We start from the raw sequence: 19,858 nt of genomic DNA, 5'->3' as shown, positions 1-19,858 counted from the left end.
AACGGCACATTTCCTCTTGAATTATGAGAATGGGTCCTCTTGTCATGATACATGTCCACGCAATTTCCTGTTGAGTGGACGTTGACAGCTCATCCCGCCAAAACTGCAGGATCCAACAACGGGCCTTCAACGTGGCGTGTCATAAACGAGTTTCACGGCTGTTTGACCTTTGGTTTCACCGGTTGAGAATCGCTGCTGTTTCAACACGCAAATGGGCATGCATGTGTTTGAATGTAACAATGGTGTATGTTGGTTAAGATTCAGCACTTATTTATCACAGACAGGGAGTTTAGAAAAAGGATGTTAATTTTTTTTGTATGAATATAAGAGAACCTAAAATAGGAATGCATGCTTTTAACATTGCAATTCTCACAATGTCTAACCGTGCACGCCCGAGCCTAACTAGAACACACCAGTATAGTAAATAGTAATCGACAACTTTGTCAGTCTTGATTAAGGGCATTATTTTGCATTTTGGATGTCGTATGTGTTAGCCAATGGACTGTTAGTCAGTGAGAGCTATCCCATTTTTTTATTTGGCTGCCTCGCACAATAAAAGAAAAAAACTGGATGAAAACCCAATGTGTGCTCATCTTGATTGACCCGCATGAAAGAATCTTCAAGCGTTTCTATTGATCAAGTGACACATGGCTAGACCATGCAAGACCATCTCAAAAGCATGACACTAGTTGCTAAAGATCCAAATCAAAGTGCTTTATTTGCAAAAAGGTGGTCAAAACAGTTTGACTCAAATGCACAACGCCAGTTTCAGTTCTTCGAACTCGAGCACACCGATCAACAACTGGACATAGAACCCTACCAAAATAAAAGTGCTATAAAAATAGTCCTGTCATGAGGAAAGACACAGCAAGTCGTAACCTACCAAAATAATAGCTACAACTGCACGGACAGAGTGCACCAAACCAGGCATGGATGATCAAATCCAAATTGTTGACAAAACGTCGACCAGAATAGACTGTTTTAGAATCATTTGAAGGAAGTAGAAAACAAAATTGTATAGTATTTTAGTACTAGTATATAGTGTAAATGTAAAATTAAAACAAGGAACCCAAATGAACAATGGTCGAACATTCAAATCAAAGCCATTTGATAAAAAGTTACTCAAAACTAGCTTCTACCGAGATTCGTGTAAAAGGAAAGTAAACAGTCTAAATATAAACATGTTTTCCTCCAAATTAATCCACCAGGTAATACAAAGTCAACATAACGTTCCCGGTCCACATTTGTTATGGATTCGAAGACATTCTCAGGCCACGAGAAGGCAAACATGTCGCCGATTGCGGCACGCGAATGTCGCCCTCGCCTCAATGTGCTCGCCTACCGGAGCCGGAGAGATCGGCTACACTGTGAAAACATGGCTGCGAGTGAACGTGCAGAGACCGTACGGAAGTGAGGTACGTGCTACAATAATGTTGGGACCCCGCAAACGTTGAGTTGGGCAACGGAGCGTACCGATTGTCTGGCAACGTATGGGAAACAACATAACTGTCGGGAGTGTTTGTGGTGGACCGGTGCCGTTTGCGAATTAAACAGCCAAGTTTGAGAGCAGAACAATCGGCTAAGCTAGGCTGGCTAACGCTTAGCGACAGGCAGGCTGCCACGATTCTCCCTACCGGTTTTATATACTCGACTAGCCTAGCGGGGACGCTTCTCGAGCCGAATGGATAAACGGAGAAACCCCGTCACACCGGAGTCTCCATAGGTAGCGTGTCTTCTTATTTCGACCGTTTACGGCTCGCTGGCGTCCCGTGTTTAACCGTGGGTCGAACGGGGAGTTTGCCCGATTAAAGGGCTAACCAAGCGGCGTTTGGCAGTCAAGTTACCGCTAACATTCAGCTCGCCTATCGCTCCCGGTTGGGCTGGTGATATAAAACCACGCCTGCGTGTATTGAATGTGCTTATTTTGATTATCTCAAGGGTCTATTCCCCCTGCATGAACTGTTGTCGCGAGGTCGAGTCGAAACCGGTCCCTTGCGGCACACGCGAAGCAAGAATGCGGGGATCTGAGCCCCTCGACCCGGGATACACACCACGCTACCCCGTGGATATCACGTTTCCCAAAGGCCTCGGTGGAAGTGTTGCCCACTCCTACGTGGAGACAAAAGTGGACAACAAAAGTAACAAGTACATTGGGCTTTAAATTTAGGACACAAATCCACTCAAAATGTTAGCTAGATATCTCAGCTAGTGCTCTTGGCTTGTTTGGCAGGTGTACATGTACACGCATAATTGTGCACACAGTCGACTTTAAAACTGCCCCCCAAATAACTGTTTTTTAAAATCATTTTGGGCGAAATTATGAATGCCAACACGTAAATGCCACTTCCAAGCCAAATGGACATATTTTTAGAAAGGATATAAAAAACCAATAGAACCGCTTATCTAAATCGCAAAATACTTTTTCCCGCCTCTCCTAATTTTGCTGTTTTATGAATCAATAATAAACTGTAACACTATTATTTAAGGTTTGTCAACGCTTAATTTGAGCGAGAACCATGCCACCGAAAATAGCTTGAAAAATGAAAACTGTTTGAATTAATGTTAAAAATGAAGACATTTTAGAAGCCTTAAAAAGTGGCAAAAAATTACCTTGCGTTTCCATTTAAAAACAATGGAATGTCGAGGTCAGACTACACAAACAGCCTGATATTGAGCTGCCGGTTGTGTCGCAGAAAATCTTGTTGCCTTGACACGTTATAGCTCGTGTAGTTCTGACATACTCAACGGTTGGTCCTGAGGCGTCTGGGACAGTTCAACACCAAGATGACCAAAGTCTGGCATGTCAGAATTTTTGTCAACGTAGTGTGACATGTCCTATGTCGTCCTTCAATTGCTTCTGCGGCATTCACCAACGGAAGAGAGTGATGAGAGACTGCATGTGGCACATACCAAATGGTGTTCAGTATTTAAATAGTGACTTCAATATCCTTTGGTGTCCATTTTACCCCAATTTGTATGAAATTTGTGGCGTGAATCATGCCTCTCAGTAACCGATGCTCACATGGTAGTAAAGTCATAACTATTTAAAGGACAACTGACACCATTTTTTTTCCTAACTGACATCAGAAAAACGTTTTATAGCATCTAAAATACCCAAAACACGCAGGCTGATATTTTTAGTCAAATGCAAAACACCAATAAAATGACTTAAAGTGTCCCAAAACTACTTCAAAATGACCTCAGAAAGTTTCCGTTTTAGACGGCCCCGCTCCCTTGTTCGTGACGTCAGGCCAGGACGTCTTGCCTTGCTCGAGAATCAAAACAATGGCTTCAGATTCGGAGAAGATGCTTTCTTGATAGTTCTGAAGAGGAAAGCATAAATGTTTGCAATCGATTAAAGGAGTCCTTCTGTCTCATTTTGAGGCGTCTGGACTCCAATGTAGCGCCCAGAAAATGCACAAAATGGTGCCCAAGCTCCGTTGGAAATGGGCTGATTTGTCTGCTGGGAATTTGTGTCAACCAGTATCAAATAGTAGTCTTGGTGCAATTTCGCCATCAACACGGACATTTGTTTACGGTGTAGCCTGAAAATTGAAAATAAAATATTACTGTAGCTACTGTATGTTGTAGCACATTCCAATCCTTGCAATTTTTCAACATAACACCTAAGGCGCCGTTTATTAGCATTTTAGCTAATCGCCCTTGTATCTACAAACCTACAAGTTTAGCTTTAACAATATTTTAGCAGTTTTTCAAACTGAGCTGATGGGTGTTTTTTTTCCTTCTCCCCCACCCCAAGAGAGGAGATAACGAGCACGCCTCATTAATTTGTTGTGTTGCGTTGAATGTAGAACGCTCACTGCAGTCCCTTCACCTACCTCTCTTCTTCCTGTTTTATGCATGAATGCGTCAAGTTAGCCGTCTCAGCAGCCGGCATCAGCCGAGTGCGAATAATACGCGCATGTTAAATCTTTGACTGCAGGTTAGTTTGTCAACGACATTAACGTCACAAAATGTCTGGGAAGTGAGGACACTGAGGAAATGGTTTGCTTGTCTATTAGTTTTTGTGCTTTTTTTTTACTGTCCTCGTTATTCACTTGTTTTATTGTTTGTTGCTTGTATGACGAACTTTGGCTCTGCATCCGGCACTTTGTACAGAGCCGTGGTTGTTTTAAAATGTTCTCTCAATAGAGCGGCTTGCAGAAAGATCCATATCAAAATGTGTGTATATACACAGTGATACCTCAGCTTATGAACTTAATTGGTACCCAGGAAGTGTGTGGAAGGTGAAAAGTGTGTCTTTCAAGCATTAATTTCCCATAGGAAACCATTAAAATGAGAATAATCCGTTTCCAGGTCCCGATAAAACATAATTTTCTGCTAAATGAGCCTTTAAACTACACAAATTATACTTTATTTTATGTAAAATAAACGTGCTATTGTATTGTAATTAAAGAAATAAACTGTACTGTATAATAAAGTCATTTTATTTACCATTGTGATGTTCGTTGATGTAGTTGCTTCTTGATGATATCCGAGTGAAGTTGCCCTGCTTTCTCGGCGATAATACCCTCACAAACTGTCCCCTGCTAGCTGCTTTTCGTGAAAACAAATCAACACAAGTTTTTCAACCTCTTCTATTGCTTGAGGCCGTTGCTTAGACTACACAGAAACACCCTTAGCCACATGTAGCAATGGTCGACTTAGCATACTGGGACGCTAAGTCACACAAACGCACACCTCATTCGTGTTTCTCGATGATCTTCTGCTCGACCAGAATTTTGTTTTGTGTCCTCTTCGGCTGAACACTAGCCTGTGGTGGGGTCTTTTTCTGTCCCAAAAAAAGCAAATGTATCCTTGTAAACAAACCACGTATGCACTCAGAGAAAGGGGGTGTTGGAAAAGTAGTAAGGCAGCCATGGTGGCGTTGTTCGGCCGTGTGGTTTGGTGTTCTTCCGCAGAAAACTAGTCCGATTGTGGCGGTCAGTGTGTTTCCTGAAACCTAGTTTGTATGCCAAGATTGTATTCTCGCGAATTTAATGTTTGTCAGGCGAAATGTTCGTTAGCTAAAGCGTTTGTAAGCCGAGGTATCACTGTGTATATTTTTTTTTCCGTCCTCTCACAATTTTGGTCAACATTGGCTTCAATCGTCTTATAAGGGGAATAAAAACAGGAAGTAAAAACTGACCAAAAAACAAGTCTTGTCTGTTTGAAAATGTCCACCTCCTTCACGGTCATTTCATTATGTCTTGACTGGTCGCTGCACGTTTAAAGGCTTCTCTCTGTCTCCGCAGTGCTAATTGACACACTCCTTTTAAGCACCTTTTATGACCGCAAATGGACATCACTGTGATGAATGAATGTGACTTTAGAACAACCTGCACCTTTTTTTTATTGCCCTCCTTAGATGCATTAGCAGGATTAGCTTCGTACCCTTTTCTCAGTATTCTCAGGCCATGCTTTGCTTGAAGGCGGTCAACTTTTGTACCAGACGTTGTCTAAATATTTGATTGTGGGAGGCCTGAACCTGTTAACGTCTCGCTTGGTCCTGATTCAAGGTGATAGATGTGCCGCCTTCCTGTTAAGGAGGCGTAAGTTATGGTGTGTCGTTTTTCAGATCGTTAAATTTCTCATTCGCGCAGCCGTTGTGAATTGATCCATTGTGCGATTACAACATGGCAATTATACAATGCCGGCATTGGCATGCTCATAATTTGATGGTGACGTTTTCAAACATTGTTGCAACCAGAAGATAGATTGGCATTCTACTTTGGCATATAGTTTCATCTTTCATTCACCGCAATGCGTTCTATCTTTTCAGGTGCCCATTTTCCGCCACAGTGGAGAGCGCACCAGGATGCGGAGATTGTAGGCACCCGCCGTAGTATGGCCGCGTCCCGTTCCTCGCGCGTCACAAGGTCATCGGTGGGGCTCAATGGATTGGACGAGAACTTTTGTGGCCGCACTCTCAGGAACCGCAGCATTGCCCAGCCGGAGGAGACAACCGTGTCTCCACTGCCTCGGGCCCGCTCTCCCAAAAAGAGGCAGGAATCCCGGCAGGACTCCAAGCTGTCCAAACAGGACGTCAAACAGGGGTCGAAGCAGGAGTCGAAGCAGGAGTCGAAGCAGGAGTCGAAGCAGGAGTCGAAGCAGGAGTCGAAGGAGGAGTCGAAGGAGGAGTCGAAGGAGGAGTCGAAGGAGGAGTCGACGGAGGAGTCGAAGGAGGAGTCGACGGAGGAGTCGAAGGAGGAGTCGAGGCAGGAGTCGAGGCAGGAGTCGAAGCAGGAGTCGAAGCAGGAGTCGAAGCAGGAGTCGAAGGAGTCGAAGCAGCAGTCCCAACCGGAGTCCCAACCGGACTCCCAACCGGACTCCCAACCGGACTCCCAACCGGACTCCCGACCGGAGTCCCAACCGGAGTCCCAACCGGACTCCCAACCGGACTCCCAACCGGAGTCCCAACCGGACTCCCACCCGGACTCCAAGCCAGACTCCAAGCCAGACCCAAAGAAGGACAAGACCAAGCGGGAGGCTAAAGAGGACACTTACAACCAGTCTACTCGGGACTCCGAGCGGCAGATCTTGTTGCAGGGACGGTTAAATGACTCAAACGACTGTAATAGTTGTCCGGCAGCCGAGCAGGACCTGTTGGCCGGCCCACGCAAACGGAGCGGCTCGTGCTTGGAAAAAGACATTAGCCCTGAAAAGTCTGAACATTGCGATAAAGGGAACGGGGTGCCGGATGCTCCTCCTTTAATCAAAAGGGCCAAGCGATGTTCCCGAGCCGGCGAATCTCAGGAATGCCATGAGGACACGGTCAGCCCGGAGTGTCCCGTCTCTGTTCCCGAACCTCGCGAAGGCAACACTTGTGTCGACATTCCCACTTGGAACTCGAACATGGCTCCGGACTCTCCTCTCCTTGAGGAAGGGGGAGGACAGCTGGCCAAAGATGGCCGGGTGGAGTGTGAAGGCCCGCCGCAGCCCCCCGCTTCTCTTAAAGCCTCAAACGGCCTACGAGAGGAGTCGGCGGAGAACCATGGCGACACGCCCGAAGAGTCTTCGGGTCCCGCCCTTGCCGCCAGCTGCCCGCCGCTGCTCAACGGTGGCCCGTCCGGGGCCCACCCTTCCCCCAACCCTACGGTGCCTTGTACGACAAACTCTAGCCACGTAGAGCTCGCCGTCGCCGCCTCAGGGCAGCTACCCACGTCCTTCTCTCCGACCCCTCCGGAGGACCCGTTTCCCGACCTGGTCGTGGCCGGGGAGCAGGAAGTTGAGGACGTGGAGGTGGACGTGGTGGGCGACTCCCTTTGTCTGGCTGGCGAGGAGCAAGTGTTGGACAGCGAGTGTGTCGACAACGGTCACGCACTCACGCCGGCGCTGGACGCCGCGTCCTCGCCTTCACTCGCCGCCGACAACAGCAACTCAGGAGAAACGACGCCCCCGCCGGCGACCACCCCGCTGCCCGCCGACACCGGTTGCACGCCGCCATCTTTTGCCGAGCTCTATGAACACAGATACACTTTGCGGACTTCGCCCCGCAATATGTCCGCCGCCAAGGCCTGTTCTCCCCCCAGAGACAACGGCCCCCTAAAGGAGGACGGGCAGGCGGTTGACAGGATGGACGAGGACTTTCCTGCTCCTTCGGACGCTTTACGTTCCCCCGATGACAACGAGGTCACCTGCTCAGAGCCCGCGGATGAGAGGGGCCGCAACGACGGCGGCGTCCCCATGTCGGCCGGGGATGCCGACGTCGGCAAGGAAGCGACGTGTAGTCACACCACGGAAGAGGAGGAAGAGGAAGAGGAGGAGCCTGACGTCTATTACTTTGAATCCGACCACCTGGCGCTGAAACATAACAAAGAGTACGTGCCTCCAAGCTTTGTCGGGAATTTTTGTGTAGTTTCTTTGTGGTATTTGTGTGTAGTTTTGGGTGTAGTGTGAAAATTAGGAAGTAGAAAATTATGTTTTATGGGAACCTGGGAACGGATTATTCTCATTTTAATGGTTTCCTATGGGAAATACATTTTTTGGGATACACACTTTTTGCATTACACACGCTGTCTGGGAACCAATTAAGTTCGTAAGCCAAGGTATCACTGTATTATTTTTTTTCACCGCCATTCTCGCTTTACCGTCTCACTCGTGTAGCTCAGCATAATCGTTTCACTGTTGCCTTTATGCTTCTCTCCGCTGGCAAGTAATCCCATCGCACTCTGGATTTTAATGGGATTTGTAGCTGTTGGGAATTGACATAATGCGCTGTAATACTGTGGAAGTATGAAAATGAAATGCAGTCCTTGTCAGACCCCCCCCCCCCCGACCCAAAAAAATCAAAAACAAAAAAGCAATCCTTCTCAGCAATGGCGGCCGGTTTATAGCTATTTCCTGACTTGATTCATGTTTCCTTTCTATAGTGGAAATTTAATATCAATTACCGTATTTTCTGCACTATAAGGCACACATAAAAGAAACTATTTGTTTCAAAAGCTGACAATGCGCCCCATAATCCGGTTATGTATGGAAAATGTTTTGAAATATGTCATTCATTGAAGTTGCCCCTTATAATGTGGTGCATCTTATGTTTGGAAAACGTTTTTAAATACAGGTAACATCCGACTTACGACCAACTCAATTTACGACCACCCATACTTACGACCACGACCTCCAGACCCTATTTTTTTAAATTTAAATTCTACGCCTTGCACCCCAACGCGCCAGCAGGCCGGCAACGTGTACGACAACTTTGGCCAACCAGCCAGCATCTCACTCTCGCACAGCAATCGACCGCGTGATGGCACCAGAGGGGGGAGTTTGTGAGTCATTTAGCCTCAGTCTCCATTTTGAATGGATTTCGACTTGGGACCGTTTAGTCAGAACGGAACTCGGTCGTAAGTCGAATGTTACCTGTATTTCATTTAAAAAAATGAAGGTGCGTTTTATAATCCAATGCTCTTCTATTTCTTTTAGATACTTTTGAAAACTTTTGAAAATACACAATTCATTGGGGTGCGTCTTATACTCCGGTGCACCTTATATACGCAAAATACGGTATGTCATTTGTTGAAGGTGCGCTTTATATTCCAGAAAGTACGATACTTTAAACTACTCACAATTTGACCTCTGTAGAGACCCCTGAGAGTATCGGATTATAAGGCGCACTTACAATCAATGACATACCGTATTTTCTGGTGTATAAGGCGCACTGGTGTATAAAGCGCACCTCCAATGAATGGCGTATTTTCAAACTTCTTCCATATATAAGGCGCAACGGACTATAAATCGCACCTTCAACGAATGATCTTTTTTCCCATTATAATCTATAAATATATGTTTCCCAAATATAAGGCATAATGGGTTATAAGGCGCTATAGTAGAGACTGGGGTTACGCACAACTGCCTCTACAGTTGGTGGCTGCTGACGGTAGTTGTGAGACCTGTTATGGCTCAATATTACTTCACATATAAGGCGCACCTGCGTATAAGGCACACAGTCATCATTTGAAGACAATCAAGGCTTTTGGGTGCGCCTTATACACTGGAAAATACGGTACTTTAAACTACTTACAATGTGACCTGCTTAGACCCCGAAGAGTATTGGATTATAAAGCGCACCTTCAATGAATGCATTTGAAAGCTTTTTCCAAATATAATGTGCACTGGATTATGAGGCGCATGGTCAGCTTTTGAAAAAATTGAAAGCTTTTAGAGACAAACACAATCATTCCAAGGGACAATTTACCGTTATCATATATATTTTGGAAATGTGGGAAGAAACTGGATTTCCCTTAGAAAACCCACGCAGGCACAAGTAGGACATGTCATCTCCACTCTGGAAGGCCAGACAGAGTCCTGATTTGAACCCTTGACCTCTGCATTGTGACACACATGCTCACCAGTTTCCCCACGAAAACTCACCTAGCTGCTGTTTTGTATATTCCATGACACTGCACTGCCCCTCGCTGGTCATTTCGAGTAATATGCGAGGACCCTGCCACGTTTGGGGTTCAAGGAGATGGACGCGCCCGCACGCTGACGGGCTTCTGAGTCAGTCTTTCTTAGACAGACTTTCTATTTGAAACGCAATGCTCCTGACTACTTGTGGCACGTGATCAGGAATTGAGTCATTTAATCCCCCGCCCTCCTGTGTCAGTTACCAGAGGTTACTGCAGACCATTGGCGTTCTCGAGGCCCAGCGCACGCAGGCCATTCTGGACTTGGAGACGTTGGCTCGGCACCAAAGGGAGGCCCTGGCTGACCCCATCAGCTTTGTGGAACAGCTGCAGAAGAGGGTAACCTAAATATATTGCTTGTTGTTGTTGTTAAAATAACCCACAGGTGAGGTTCAAAATAGGGCCGTTTATTGATTAATGTGTGTTATTTGCCTCAGTGTCGTATTTGTTTGCTCATTCATTTATTTATTTATAAGATTGTCAGAGATGTTTGTTCGGACACACGAAGATTGTCTTATACTGCCTGCAGGGGGAGCAGTTTTCATGAAGCCACTTCGTGTGCGCTTTTTTGACTGACGCCCAACCTCTGCGGCCCTCTGCCAAGCTATTTGTTGAGAGTATATGCACATTTAAGTGATACATTAGCAAAACATAGTCTTCCTGGTTTGAATACCACGCCCCTTAACGTCCCAGGGTACAAGCACCAACATCCATAAACCAACAGAATGTAGACATTTTAAGGGGTTGTCTTTCCACGAACTCATAGATTTGTATCCTGGCTAATGAGCTCTTCCTTAAGAAGGAGTTTACAAAGTCGTAAATTAGTCCATGGCGAGAGTTCTTACCCGTGGATGACAGTTTAACAGGCTGTGTTTGTTTACCTCAGATTGACCCCTGATTTTTTGTGCTTCCATTGTGTATTGTAGTAATAATAATAATAATAAATAATACATTTCATTTGTAAGCGCCTTTCAAAACTCTCAAGGTGACTTTACAGTCATTGGATCAGTTTTTCTCTGGGTGAGCAGCGGCAGCCACACGCACCAGCGTTCACTCAACCAGGAATAACTCAAATAGAAAGCTAGCTAGCCATTAGATAGCTAATAGATAGCTAGCCAGCCAATAGATAGCCAACAGATAGCCATCCAGCTGAAGAGATAGCTAACAGATTAGACAGACAGCCAATAGATAGCCAGCCAACAAGCCAGCCAACAGATATGTAATGTATGTAATATGTGATAGCTAGCCACCTGGATAGATAGCTAATAGATAGCCAGCCATTAGCCTGCTAGCCAGCTGGATAGTTAGCCAGATAGCGAACTAGATAGCTAATAGATACCCAATAGATAGCCAACCAGCTAATGTAAGCCGAATCTGCAGAAACAAAATGTTTCAATCTAATAAATTCAAATTTTTTTGGTCAGAGACATTCATTTGCTGCTAGTGTTTATAAAAAAACGAAACATAAAAAAAATCCGTAATCAAATTCTGAGCCTTAGAGTGTCCACGTTCCATTTACAAATTGATAGTCACACGTGTTCGGCCAACTAAGCTTACTACAGCATGAAACCATGATAACTCCTATTCTGTCTAGTCTCTATCAAAAATCCAGTTCAGTTTAAAAAATATCCGCTCTTCCAACTCGTGTCATGGCTATTTTGGGATGTACGGTGTAACTCTATGACATCAAGCGGACGAGTCATGCCTCTGCAGTATTGAACAGTCTACCGGTAATTTGATGATGGGTCATTTTTACATCCATCGATATTTATATTGTCCAACTTCACTGCGGTTGTACGTGAGCTTTGGTGTGGCGAGTAAATGAACTGTGGGGGAAGTGTGTCCCCCATGTGCTGTCTTTCAAATTATTTTGACACAGTTTCTAATCTGCAAATGTTTTTGTCTGTTATTTCTGTCGAAATAGATGCAAATAAATGCATGAACAAAAATGCATGCTGGGAAAAAAAAACATTTCAAAGCTTGTTTGGTCACAAGGGAAACCATGCAAATGGCAGAAGGGCACAACAACATGAATAATATTTTAATTTTTTCGAATTGAGTTTTTCCTTTTTTAATTTTTTCTTCAACTAAAATAGTGGCTGATTTTCTTCTCAAGGTGAATCTGGGGCTTCCATGCCCCCAGCGTGTTGTTCAGCTCCCAAACGTGGCGTGGGACCAGTATACATCCGGTCTCGGGGATTTCCAGAGGGAGCTCTGCGACAAGAAACGGAAAACCAGGCGGCTTAAGCTCTTGTTTGACAAAGGTGGGGGTGACGTGGACAAAATGGCCGCCATTTCTTGTGAGTCAAATTTGTATTTTATTCATGATTTCTTAACTCCATGTTCAGGTTTGCCTGTCCGACCCAAAAGTCCCTCCGAGCCCAAAAAGGAGTGTGAAACCTCTACCATGTATTCCTCACTGCCCACAAGTGACGCCCCAGAGAACGGCAGGCAGGCGCAGGTACCAGATGTTAACATTCTACTTGCCCGTGCTTTGGTTCCGCTTCTCCACATGCTGGTTCCTGCTTACTGCTTCATTGCTGATGCGTCTCCGCCGTTTGGCTTCCTGCTAACAGTTGCTTTGCGTCTACAGATCATCCGGGGTAGGCTTTGTCACTCCAGCAAGCCGGACACTTTTAACCAGCTGTGGACGGCAGAGGAGCAGGCAAGAAAAAAAAAAACGTGTCAAAATGCAGAAGATAAATACAGTGCTACCTTGGCTTACGAACTTAATTGGTTCCCAGAGTGTGTAAGGCGAAAAGTGTGTATCCCAGAAATTAATTTCCCAAAGGAAACCATTAAAATGAGAATAATCCGTTCCCAGGTCCCCATAAAACGTAATTTTCTACTTTCTAATTTTCTAAACCTTGAAACTACACAAAATATACTTTCTTTTATGTATAATAAATGTGCTATGGTATTATAATTAAATAAATAAACTGTACTGTATGATAAAGTCGTTTTATTTACCTTTGTGATGGTCGTTGATGGCTTGATAGAATGGAGTAGCCGGTTCCATCAGCATTAAACACTTGATGAGGAACGTAGCCTTCTTCTTTCACCATCTTGAGGTATGGAATGATCCCTTGTAGGTGCTTTCTCTATGATAATTTTATCTAGTTCCTCATCAAGTGTGTTCTGTTTAGCTGGGTAGGTAGCTTTTTGCATCAAGTGTACAGATGGCTTGTGCGGATTGTTTGTGGAGCCTGATTAATGGGAATTTTAACCTTGCAGTCTCCGCTCTGCCTTTGAATTATCAAAGTTGAAACTCTCTCACTGTTGTCTGCCTATCTCTTTAATGTTTAAACCACCTCCCCTCACTACTGCATTCTTGACCAATCACGTGGCTTTAATCGAAGACTGGGGGCAGGGAATAGAGGACAAAAAAGTCGGCAGCCATTTTCTTTTTGGAGAACAACTTCACTCTCTCTCTGTCGGTAACCCCCACCCCCTCACTGCTGCGTTCTTGACCAATCACGTGCCTTTAACCGACGACTGGTGGCAGGGAATGGACCAAAACATTTTCGTGTTAGGAGAACAGGCTCGTTCGCGAACGACACATCATTCATTGTGGCAGCTCAGTGTGTATCCCGAAAAATAGTTCGTATGCCAAGGTAAATTTTTCATAAATTTAACGTTCGTAAACTGAAAAGTTTGTAAGCCAAGGTGTTCGTAAAAAGAGGTATCACTGTACCCTGGTGTGTCAGACCTTTTGTTTGTTTGGATCTATTAGAAGAAACTGGAACAACTCCTTCTCAAGTTCCCTCCAGAGGAGGTGGAGTCCAAAAGGTGGCAGAAGATCGCAGACGAGTTGGGCAACAGGACGGCCAAACAGGTGATATATTCACAAATGGTTGGACCTATTCCGACCATTGTGCGCAATATATAATTTGCAAGCCAAGAAAAAAATATTTAGCAATGATTTTTTTTTTAGTCACGTCTACACATTTTACTTTACATTTTCCGCCAATAAGATTAAGATAAGATAAGAATAAGATTTTCTTTTGCTTCTGAAGCATATTTTGAGCTTCTGTTGTCAATTTCCCGTGATTTCCCGTGTTCTACCGGAAACAAATTCCTTGTGTGTTCTACATACTTGGCAATAAAGCTGATTCTGATTCTGATTCTGACATGGTCGCAGGTTGCCAGTAGGGTCCAGAAATACTTCATCAAACTGACAAAAGCTGGAATCCCCGTGCCCGGAAGAACGCCCAACCTGTATATGTACACTAAGAAGGTACCGAACCGCCTTGAAACCCCCCCCCCCCTCTCCAACACAAAATAGTTCATATTTTCTATTTGTTGATCAAGGCCAGCAGCAAGAGGCAGCACCACCTCAACAAACACCTTTCCCGACCATCCACCTTCCTCACCTCTTATGAGCCTCCCGTGTTTATGGATGATGACGACGAGGATGATGACGAGCGGGTGGCGTACTACGGCGCCATGCACGACCCCGCCGCCGATGACTCGGTCGGTTTGCGCGTATCTCGTGAGGCATCACAAAGGCTAGCGGAAGGGTATCAATTAGTCAAATTGGGCAAGGTTATCACGAGATGATAATAATAATAATAATAATAATAATAATAATAATAATAATGATGATGATGATTATAATGGTGATTATAATAATGGTAATAATAATATAACTAATAATATAATTGTAATATTTTAATTTTGTATTTTATTAAATTTTTAAATTTTTAAATTTTTAAATTTTTAAATTTTATTGTGATGGGGTGGCTTCCCAGGACGACGATGTCATCCCTGTTGAGCTGCGTAACCTTCCCGAGTACAAAGAGCTGGTGTGTTTGAAGCGTCTGAAGAAACAGAAGCTTCAGGAGCTCCGCGAAGACAAAGCCGGCGTGCGACACCCGGGTTACAAGGTGATGCGCATGACCTCGATACCGGCAATCCCACTTTAAATGCATCTCACAATCATTCAACGTCCGTATGTGTGTGCAGTGCGACATGTGTGGCATCGACCCGATCCAGGGTGTGCGCTGGCACTGTCTCGATTGTCCGCAGGATAGCGCCGTGGATTTCTGCACCAACTGTTCAGACTGGTCAGTCACGAGACACGATTACACTATTCAATTAAACTATTCCTCGGAAAGACATCTCACTTTGAATCCTAAAATGAGTCCCGGATTTTCCGGCCTATAAGGCGCACCGGGGTATAAGGCGCACCTCCAATGAATGGTGTATTTTCAAACATTTTCCATACATAAGGCGCACCGGACTATAAGGCGCACCTTCAATGAATCAAAAAAGAGCTTTCCAAATATAAGATAAAAATAGATACGTTTTCCAAATATAAGGCACATGACATTATAATGCGCTGGGTATATGCACTACTTTTTCTAGACGGGGAAATTGAGTCGGTGGCTGCTGACATGAGCGGCTCAGTACTGTATTACTTCACATACATATAAGGCGCACATGCATATAAGGCACAGGGTCATCTTTTGAAGAAAATCAAGGCTTTTGGGTGCGCCTTATACAGTGATACCTTGGCTTACGGACTTAATTGGAGACAAGAGTGTTTAAGGTGAAAAGTGTGTATCCCAAAAATTAATTTCCCATAGGAAACCATTAAAATGAGAATAATCCGTTCCCAGGTCCCCATAAAACCTGATTTTCTAATTTCTAATTTTCTAAGCCTTAAAACGACACAAAATATACTTTATGTACTGTATAATAAATATGCTATGGTATTATAATTAAAGAAGTAAACTGTACTGTATAATAAAGTAATTTTATTTACCTTTGTGATGGTCGATGGCTTGATGGAATGTAGTGGCCGGTTTCATCAGCATTAAACACTTGATGAGGAACGTAGCCTTCTTCTTTCACCATCTTGAGGAATGATCCCATGTAGGTGCTTTCTCTGTGATAATTTTATCTAGTTCCTCATCAATTGTGTTCTGTTTAGCTGGGTTGATAGCTTTTTGCATCAAGTGTATATATGGCTCGTGCGGGTTGTTTGTGGAGCCTGATTGATGGGAATTTTAATCTTTGGCAGAATCTTTGTTTCTACCAAATTTATCGGTTTACAAAAATCTTGATACACATAATAATAATAACAATAATAATAATCCTATATTTTATTTTCGAGCGCCTTTCAAAGCTCTCAGACACTTTACAGTCACATTAATACTGCACGTGTTTTACTTGGACAATTACCAGCTGCTATCGGAGATGTGCAATTTCACTTTCCTCTCGTATCCCTCTTACTTTCCATTTTCTTTACCGTGGGATAGCTTGTTGAAGACAGAGACCCACAAGCCCAACCACCACTTGGACCCCATTTACCAGCCCGAATCTTTACTGGACAGCGATTACCGTCTGCTGCAGAGCACCAGCTACAACTATCTGGACCCCAACTACTTCCCGGCCAACAGATGACAGACGAGCGACAGGCGCCCGTAGCTCCACCACCACACGTTCGTTTTCTGTCTCGTTCTCTCCCCTCTCTCCAGTGTGCTTGGCTGAATTATCACCCCGCCATGTCGGAATGCCACCGGATGTGTCAGGGGGGGGCGAACAGAACAGCGTCGCCGCAGCCGATGGGATGGCTGTCGCTCTCGGCCACCACCTCAGCAAGGTTAAATCAATTTAAAAGAAAAAAACAAATGAAGGCAACATTCCCATGTGTCAAGAGTGCCACTGTGTCGCACCGCTGCATTTCAAATGCAGACACCGTGTTTCTTTTCTCCCTCCCATCTTCTCTCACCCATCAGTGTTTGCCGCCATGGATCACGTGAAGTGTTTATGGAGACAAGTAGTTTGCCGCTAGTTGTTGTGTGTGTGCCATTTAAAACAAAACAAACGAGAAAAAAGTTTTGTCGGTCATCTTTCAGTTCAAGTCCATGGGAAAAGATTGTATTTTTATTAATCTATTTAAAAAAAAAATAAAAGATTTGAGGTGGTGCTTGGTGCCTCCACTTTTATACACAGACACTCGCGCACACACAGACATTGCCTATAGATCTTGTTTGTGAAGACTAGACACCATTCTCACCTCTCAGTCCCCCCAACCCCTGCTTCAATATCTGTGTATAACAAGTCTGTTCTTATGTTTAAAAAAAATCTAGAGAAGCGTGGAAATAAAAAGTATGTGATAATAATTTCTTCATTCATTCTTATTGACAGTTGATTTTATTTTGGTAATTAGATACTGTGTAACCTCCAAAGTGGAGGGAATCTCAGGGGATATCTGCAATGGGTGAGTACCATACTTTTACTTTTATTGTGTTTTACTTTCATGAACACAGAGTCCCTGAGCCAAGTCATAGTGGTTTTATTTTTGTAGGCTGCTCATAATGTTGTAAATCTGCCGACACAAGCTACATTATGTAAAAAAAAATACATTCATTTGAAGGAACCTTTTGACATGAAATGAATAGTGGCGTTTTGAAATCAGAAAAATGTTAAATTTCATCACATTTTCATTGAGTTATTTTGTTTCATGAACGTAATGACACCATTGATCAACTTGATGATTTTAAGAAATTCCAATTCTATGCATATTGGCCTTCGCATTGAAATAACTGCTTTATTCATTTATTATTTATTATGTGACTGGAAGATAAAGCATCTTAAAGGACTTTGAAGTTCTGATGAGAGCATTCTCATCAAATGGTGAGTATAGTTTTTGCTTTTTTGAATGTCGCTGTGCCGTTGACCATTTTGTGTTTGGGAGCCTTTTATTGAGCGAGTTGCTTGTTCTGTAGCCACAAAGGGACATAAGTTTTCTTGTGCCGGTCCCAAGCCCGGATAAATACAGAGGGTTGTGTCAGGAAGGGCATCCGACGTAAACGCTTGGCCAAAACAAACACGCGGATCAAACTTCTAAAGATGGAGGACACTGATTTGCTGTGGCCACCCCTTGAAGGGAAAAGGAGATTAATTTTTCAGTACAAAATACCTACAATTCTTCCAATTGCTTTTTTTTACAGGATATAAAATCTTTCATGTTTCTCTTTTTGACCGAGAGAGGACGCTGTTGTATCACACAAATGAAAAATGTCCAATGGTCAAAGTACACAACTTTATTGAAACATAAATAGCAGACACACATAACCAACCTTGCAAATGTACAAAGAGTTCTGTTATTTTTTTTGTCCTTACCTGCTCCTTATTGACAGTGAATGCATGCTTTTTGTTAACCATACAAAATATGATGATGTTATGCGTGACGGGATCAGTATGTGTTCTGCCCTGGTGCCCTTATAGCGTATTTTCCAACTCGGTAGTACAGGCAAAACTCCGCCCACTTAAAAAACAATTCATGGTTCATAGGGAGAATCATAAATTCACGTGACAATCGGGCATGTGTGCGTTTACGTGTGTGTATTGGTTAACAAGTCAAATACCGGTGGAGGATTCCATCACCTGGCAGATTTGAGCGAACACTTGGTCAGGTGACCTCTCGGCATCAATCTACAAAATAAAACATCATATCATAAGTCACTTAGTGATATTATCTTAATTATGATAATACATTTAATTTGTAAGCGCCTTTCAAAACTCAAGGACACTTTACAGTCACGTGATAAGTTTTACTGCGGATGAACAGTGGTAGCCGGACGAGCCAGCGTTCACTCAACCCGGAAGTAACAAAGTAAAACAAAAAAATATATATAATATGACAAAACAAATACAGAGAGTCATTCATTCTTCAGCACTTTCTATACCCCCTTTGTGACATGAAGCAGTTCTAGATAAAAGAGGAGAGGATCAAAGTGTCCTTTTCAGCAGTGGATCAGGGACACGTACCTGTCAATTTATACGTTTCCCCGTATTTTGTCCTTTTTATCATTTCAAATTTACGGCCTACTACAACTTTTATAAGGGGAAAAAATTAAAACAAATTGTGAACCGATCTGACGAAGATCATTTTACCTCAAATCCACTTCGTCTCAACTGCTGGTAGCCAACGACGATGCTACCGCCGATCGCTACTATTGATAACCAGCAAAAGTAATCCTCAATCGTATATTTTTTTTATCCGTGCGTACGGTGAGATTGATAAAAGTATGACTTGCGGATGCGCGGTAAACTGTTTTGATTTCCACTTGTGTTTGCGTTTTTTATCATTACAAATACGTAATGTACGGCATACTACAACTTTTATACGGGCATTTATAAGGGCAGCTATTAGCCAAGGTTGATAGGTACGCGCCATCGCTCACTCAACCCGGAAGTAACAGACACACCACCACAACACACACACACACGCAACTACATTTAAAATATGTATCTTAGTCTGCTTTTTAACTACCACAAAAACATGGCATTTCAAATGGGGTGTGTAGACTTTTTTTAATACCACATGGACACATTTGCCCAACCATTGTCTATGTCAAAATGTGTGATAATTCCACGACCCACTAACCGTGTGCAATAGCTTCTTTCCGTCGTAGTGTTCCACCACTGGCTCAACGTCAGCCAAGAAGCTGTCGGCCCTCCAGCAGGGGGCGCCATCTTTATCCGGAGTTGATACCACCGTCGAAGTGGAACTGCGGCGCCTCTGCAGACGACTGGTGAGGGTTTGCGTCGAGCAGTTGAGCAGAAGCACCGCGTTCGGATCACCCATCTGAAACACACACGCTTATGTTAACTTCCTGTTAACCATTTAACCACAGAAGAAGACAGGTGACTCAAATCCACCTTGGCCTCGTACAACTGAGCCTGTTTCAGGTCTACAGGGAAGCCGCAGACCACCACGCCCCTTGCCTGCCGTCGAGATGCCGCCGCCGCCACAGTCTCGCAAAGCACATCCATGGTAACGTCCTGAGTGACGCACGAACACGCATGTCAGCCTATCATATTCGTTGTCGGTCCTGTACTAAAAAACAGTCACTGTTTTATTTTGAGCTATCCAATTCTTGGTTTGCCCTTCAATTTACTTCAACTAAACAACTTATAACCTTGCATGTTCATTT

At 43.9% G+C, this 19,858-nt stretch overlaps 2 protein-coding genes and 1 long non-coding RNA gene across 4 annotated transcripts in view; 2 read left to right on the top strand and 1 right to left on the bottom strand.

Annotated features, from left to right (window-relative positions):
- Positions 1-945: 945 nt before the first annotated feature.
- On the top strand, positions 946-17,032 carry zzz3 (zinc finger, ZZ-type containing 3). Of its 2 annotated transcripts, none has more exons than XM_089007921.1 (12): positions 946-1,415; positions 5,783-7,820; positions 10,109-10,247; positions 12,025-12,172; positions 12,257-12,369; positions 12,502-12,573; positions 13,642-13,743; positions 14,050-14,145; positions 14,220-14,381; positions 14,660-14,794; positions 14,874-14,974; positions 16,172-17,032. In XM_089007921.1, the coding sequence occupies exons 2-12, from the start codon at positions 5,848-5,850 to the stop codon at positions 16,314-16,316; spliced, it is 3,186 nt and encodes a 1,061-aa protein (XP_088864047.1). In that variant the 5' UTR covers positions 946-1,415; positions 5,783-5,847; the 3' UTR covers positions 16,317-17,032. The 2 variants fall into 2 exon arrangements, with proteins under 2 accessions (XP_088864047.1, XP_088864048.1); XM_089007922.1 differs by lacking the exon at positions 946-1,415 and adding an exon at positions 1,511-1,723.
- A 926-nt stretch (positions 17,033-17,958) lies between these two features.
- The window catches only part of ak5 (adenylate kinase 5), a 36,801-nt gene continuing 34,901 nt past the window's right edge, over positions 17,959-19,858 (bottom strand). The window contains exons 12-14 of the mRNA XM_089007435.1: positions 19,584-19,706; positions 19,309-19,509; positions 17,959-18,353 (exon numbers count right to left, since the gene is read on the bottom strand). Coding sequence (XP_088863561.1) covers positions 18,279-18,353; positions 19,309-19,509; positions 19,584-19,706 — 399 coding nt within the window. The 3' untranslated portion in view covers positions 17,959-18,278. The remainder of the gene's footprint in view (positions 18,354-19,308; positions 19,510-19,583; positions 19,707-19,858) is intronic.
- LOC148891272 (uncharacterized) overlaps positions 19,320-19,858 on the top strand; it is a 32,905-nt gene continuing 32,366 nt past the window's right edge. Inside the window, exons 1-2 of the long non-coding RNA XR_016116359.1 lie at positions 19,320-19,456; positions 19,559-19,698. This is a non-coding gene — a long non-coding RNA (uncharacterized LOC148891272). The remainder of the gene's footprint in view (positions 19,457-19,558; positions 19,699-19,858) is intronic.

The sequence above is a fragment of the Hippocampus bargibanti genome, linkage group LG11 (assembly GCF_051943395.1).
Source record: "Hippocampus bargibanti isolate YZ-2025 linkage group LG11, ASM5194339v1, whole genome shotgun sequence".
NCBI classification, from domain to species: domain Eukaryota; kingdom Metazoa; phylum Chordata; class Actinopteri; order Syngnathiformes; family Syngnathidae; genus Hippocampus; species Hippocampus bargibanti.
This window is presented reverse-complemented; position numbering and strand designations above follow the sequence as displayed.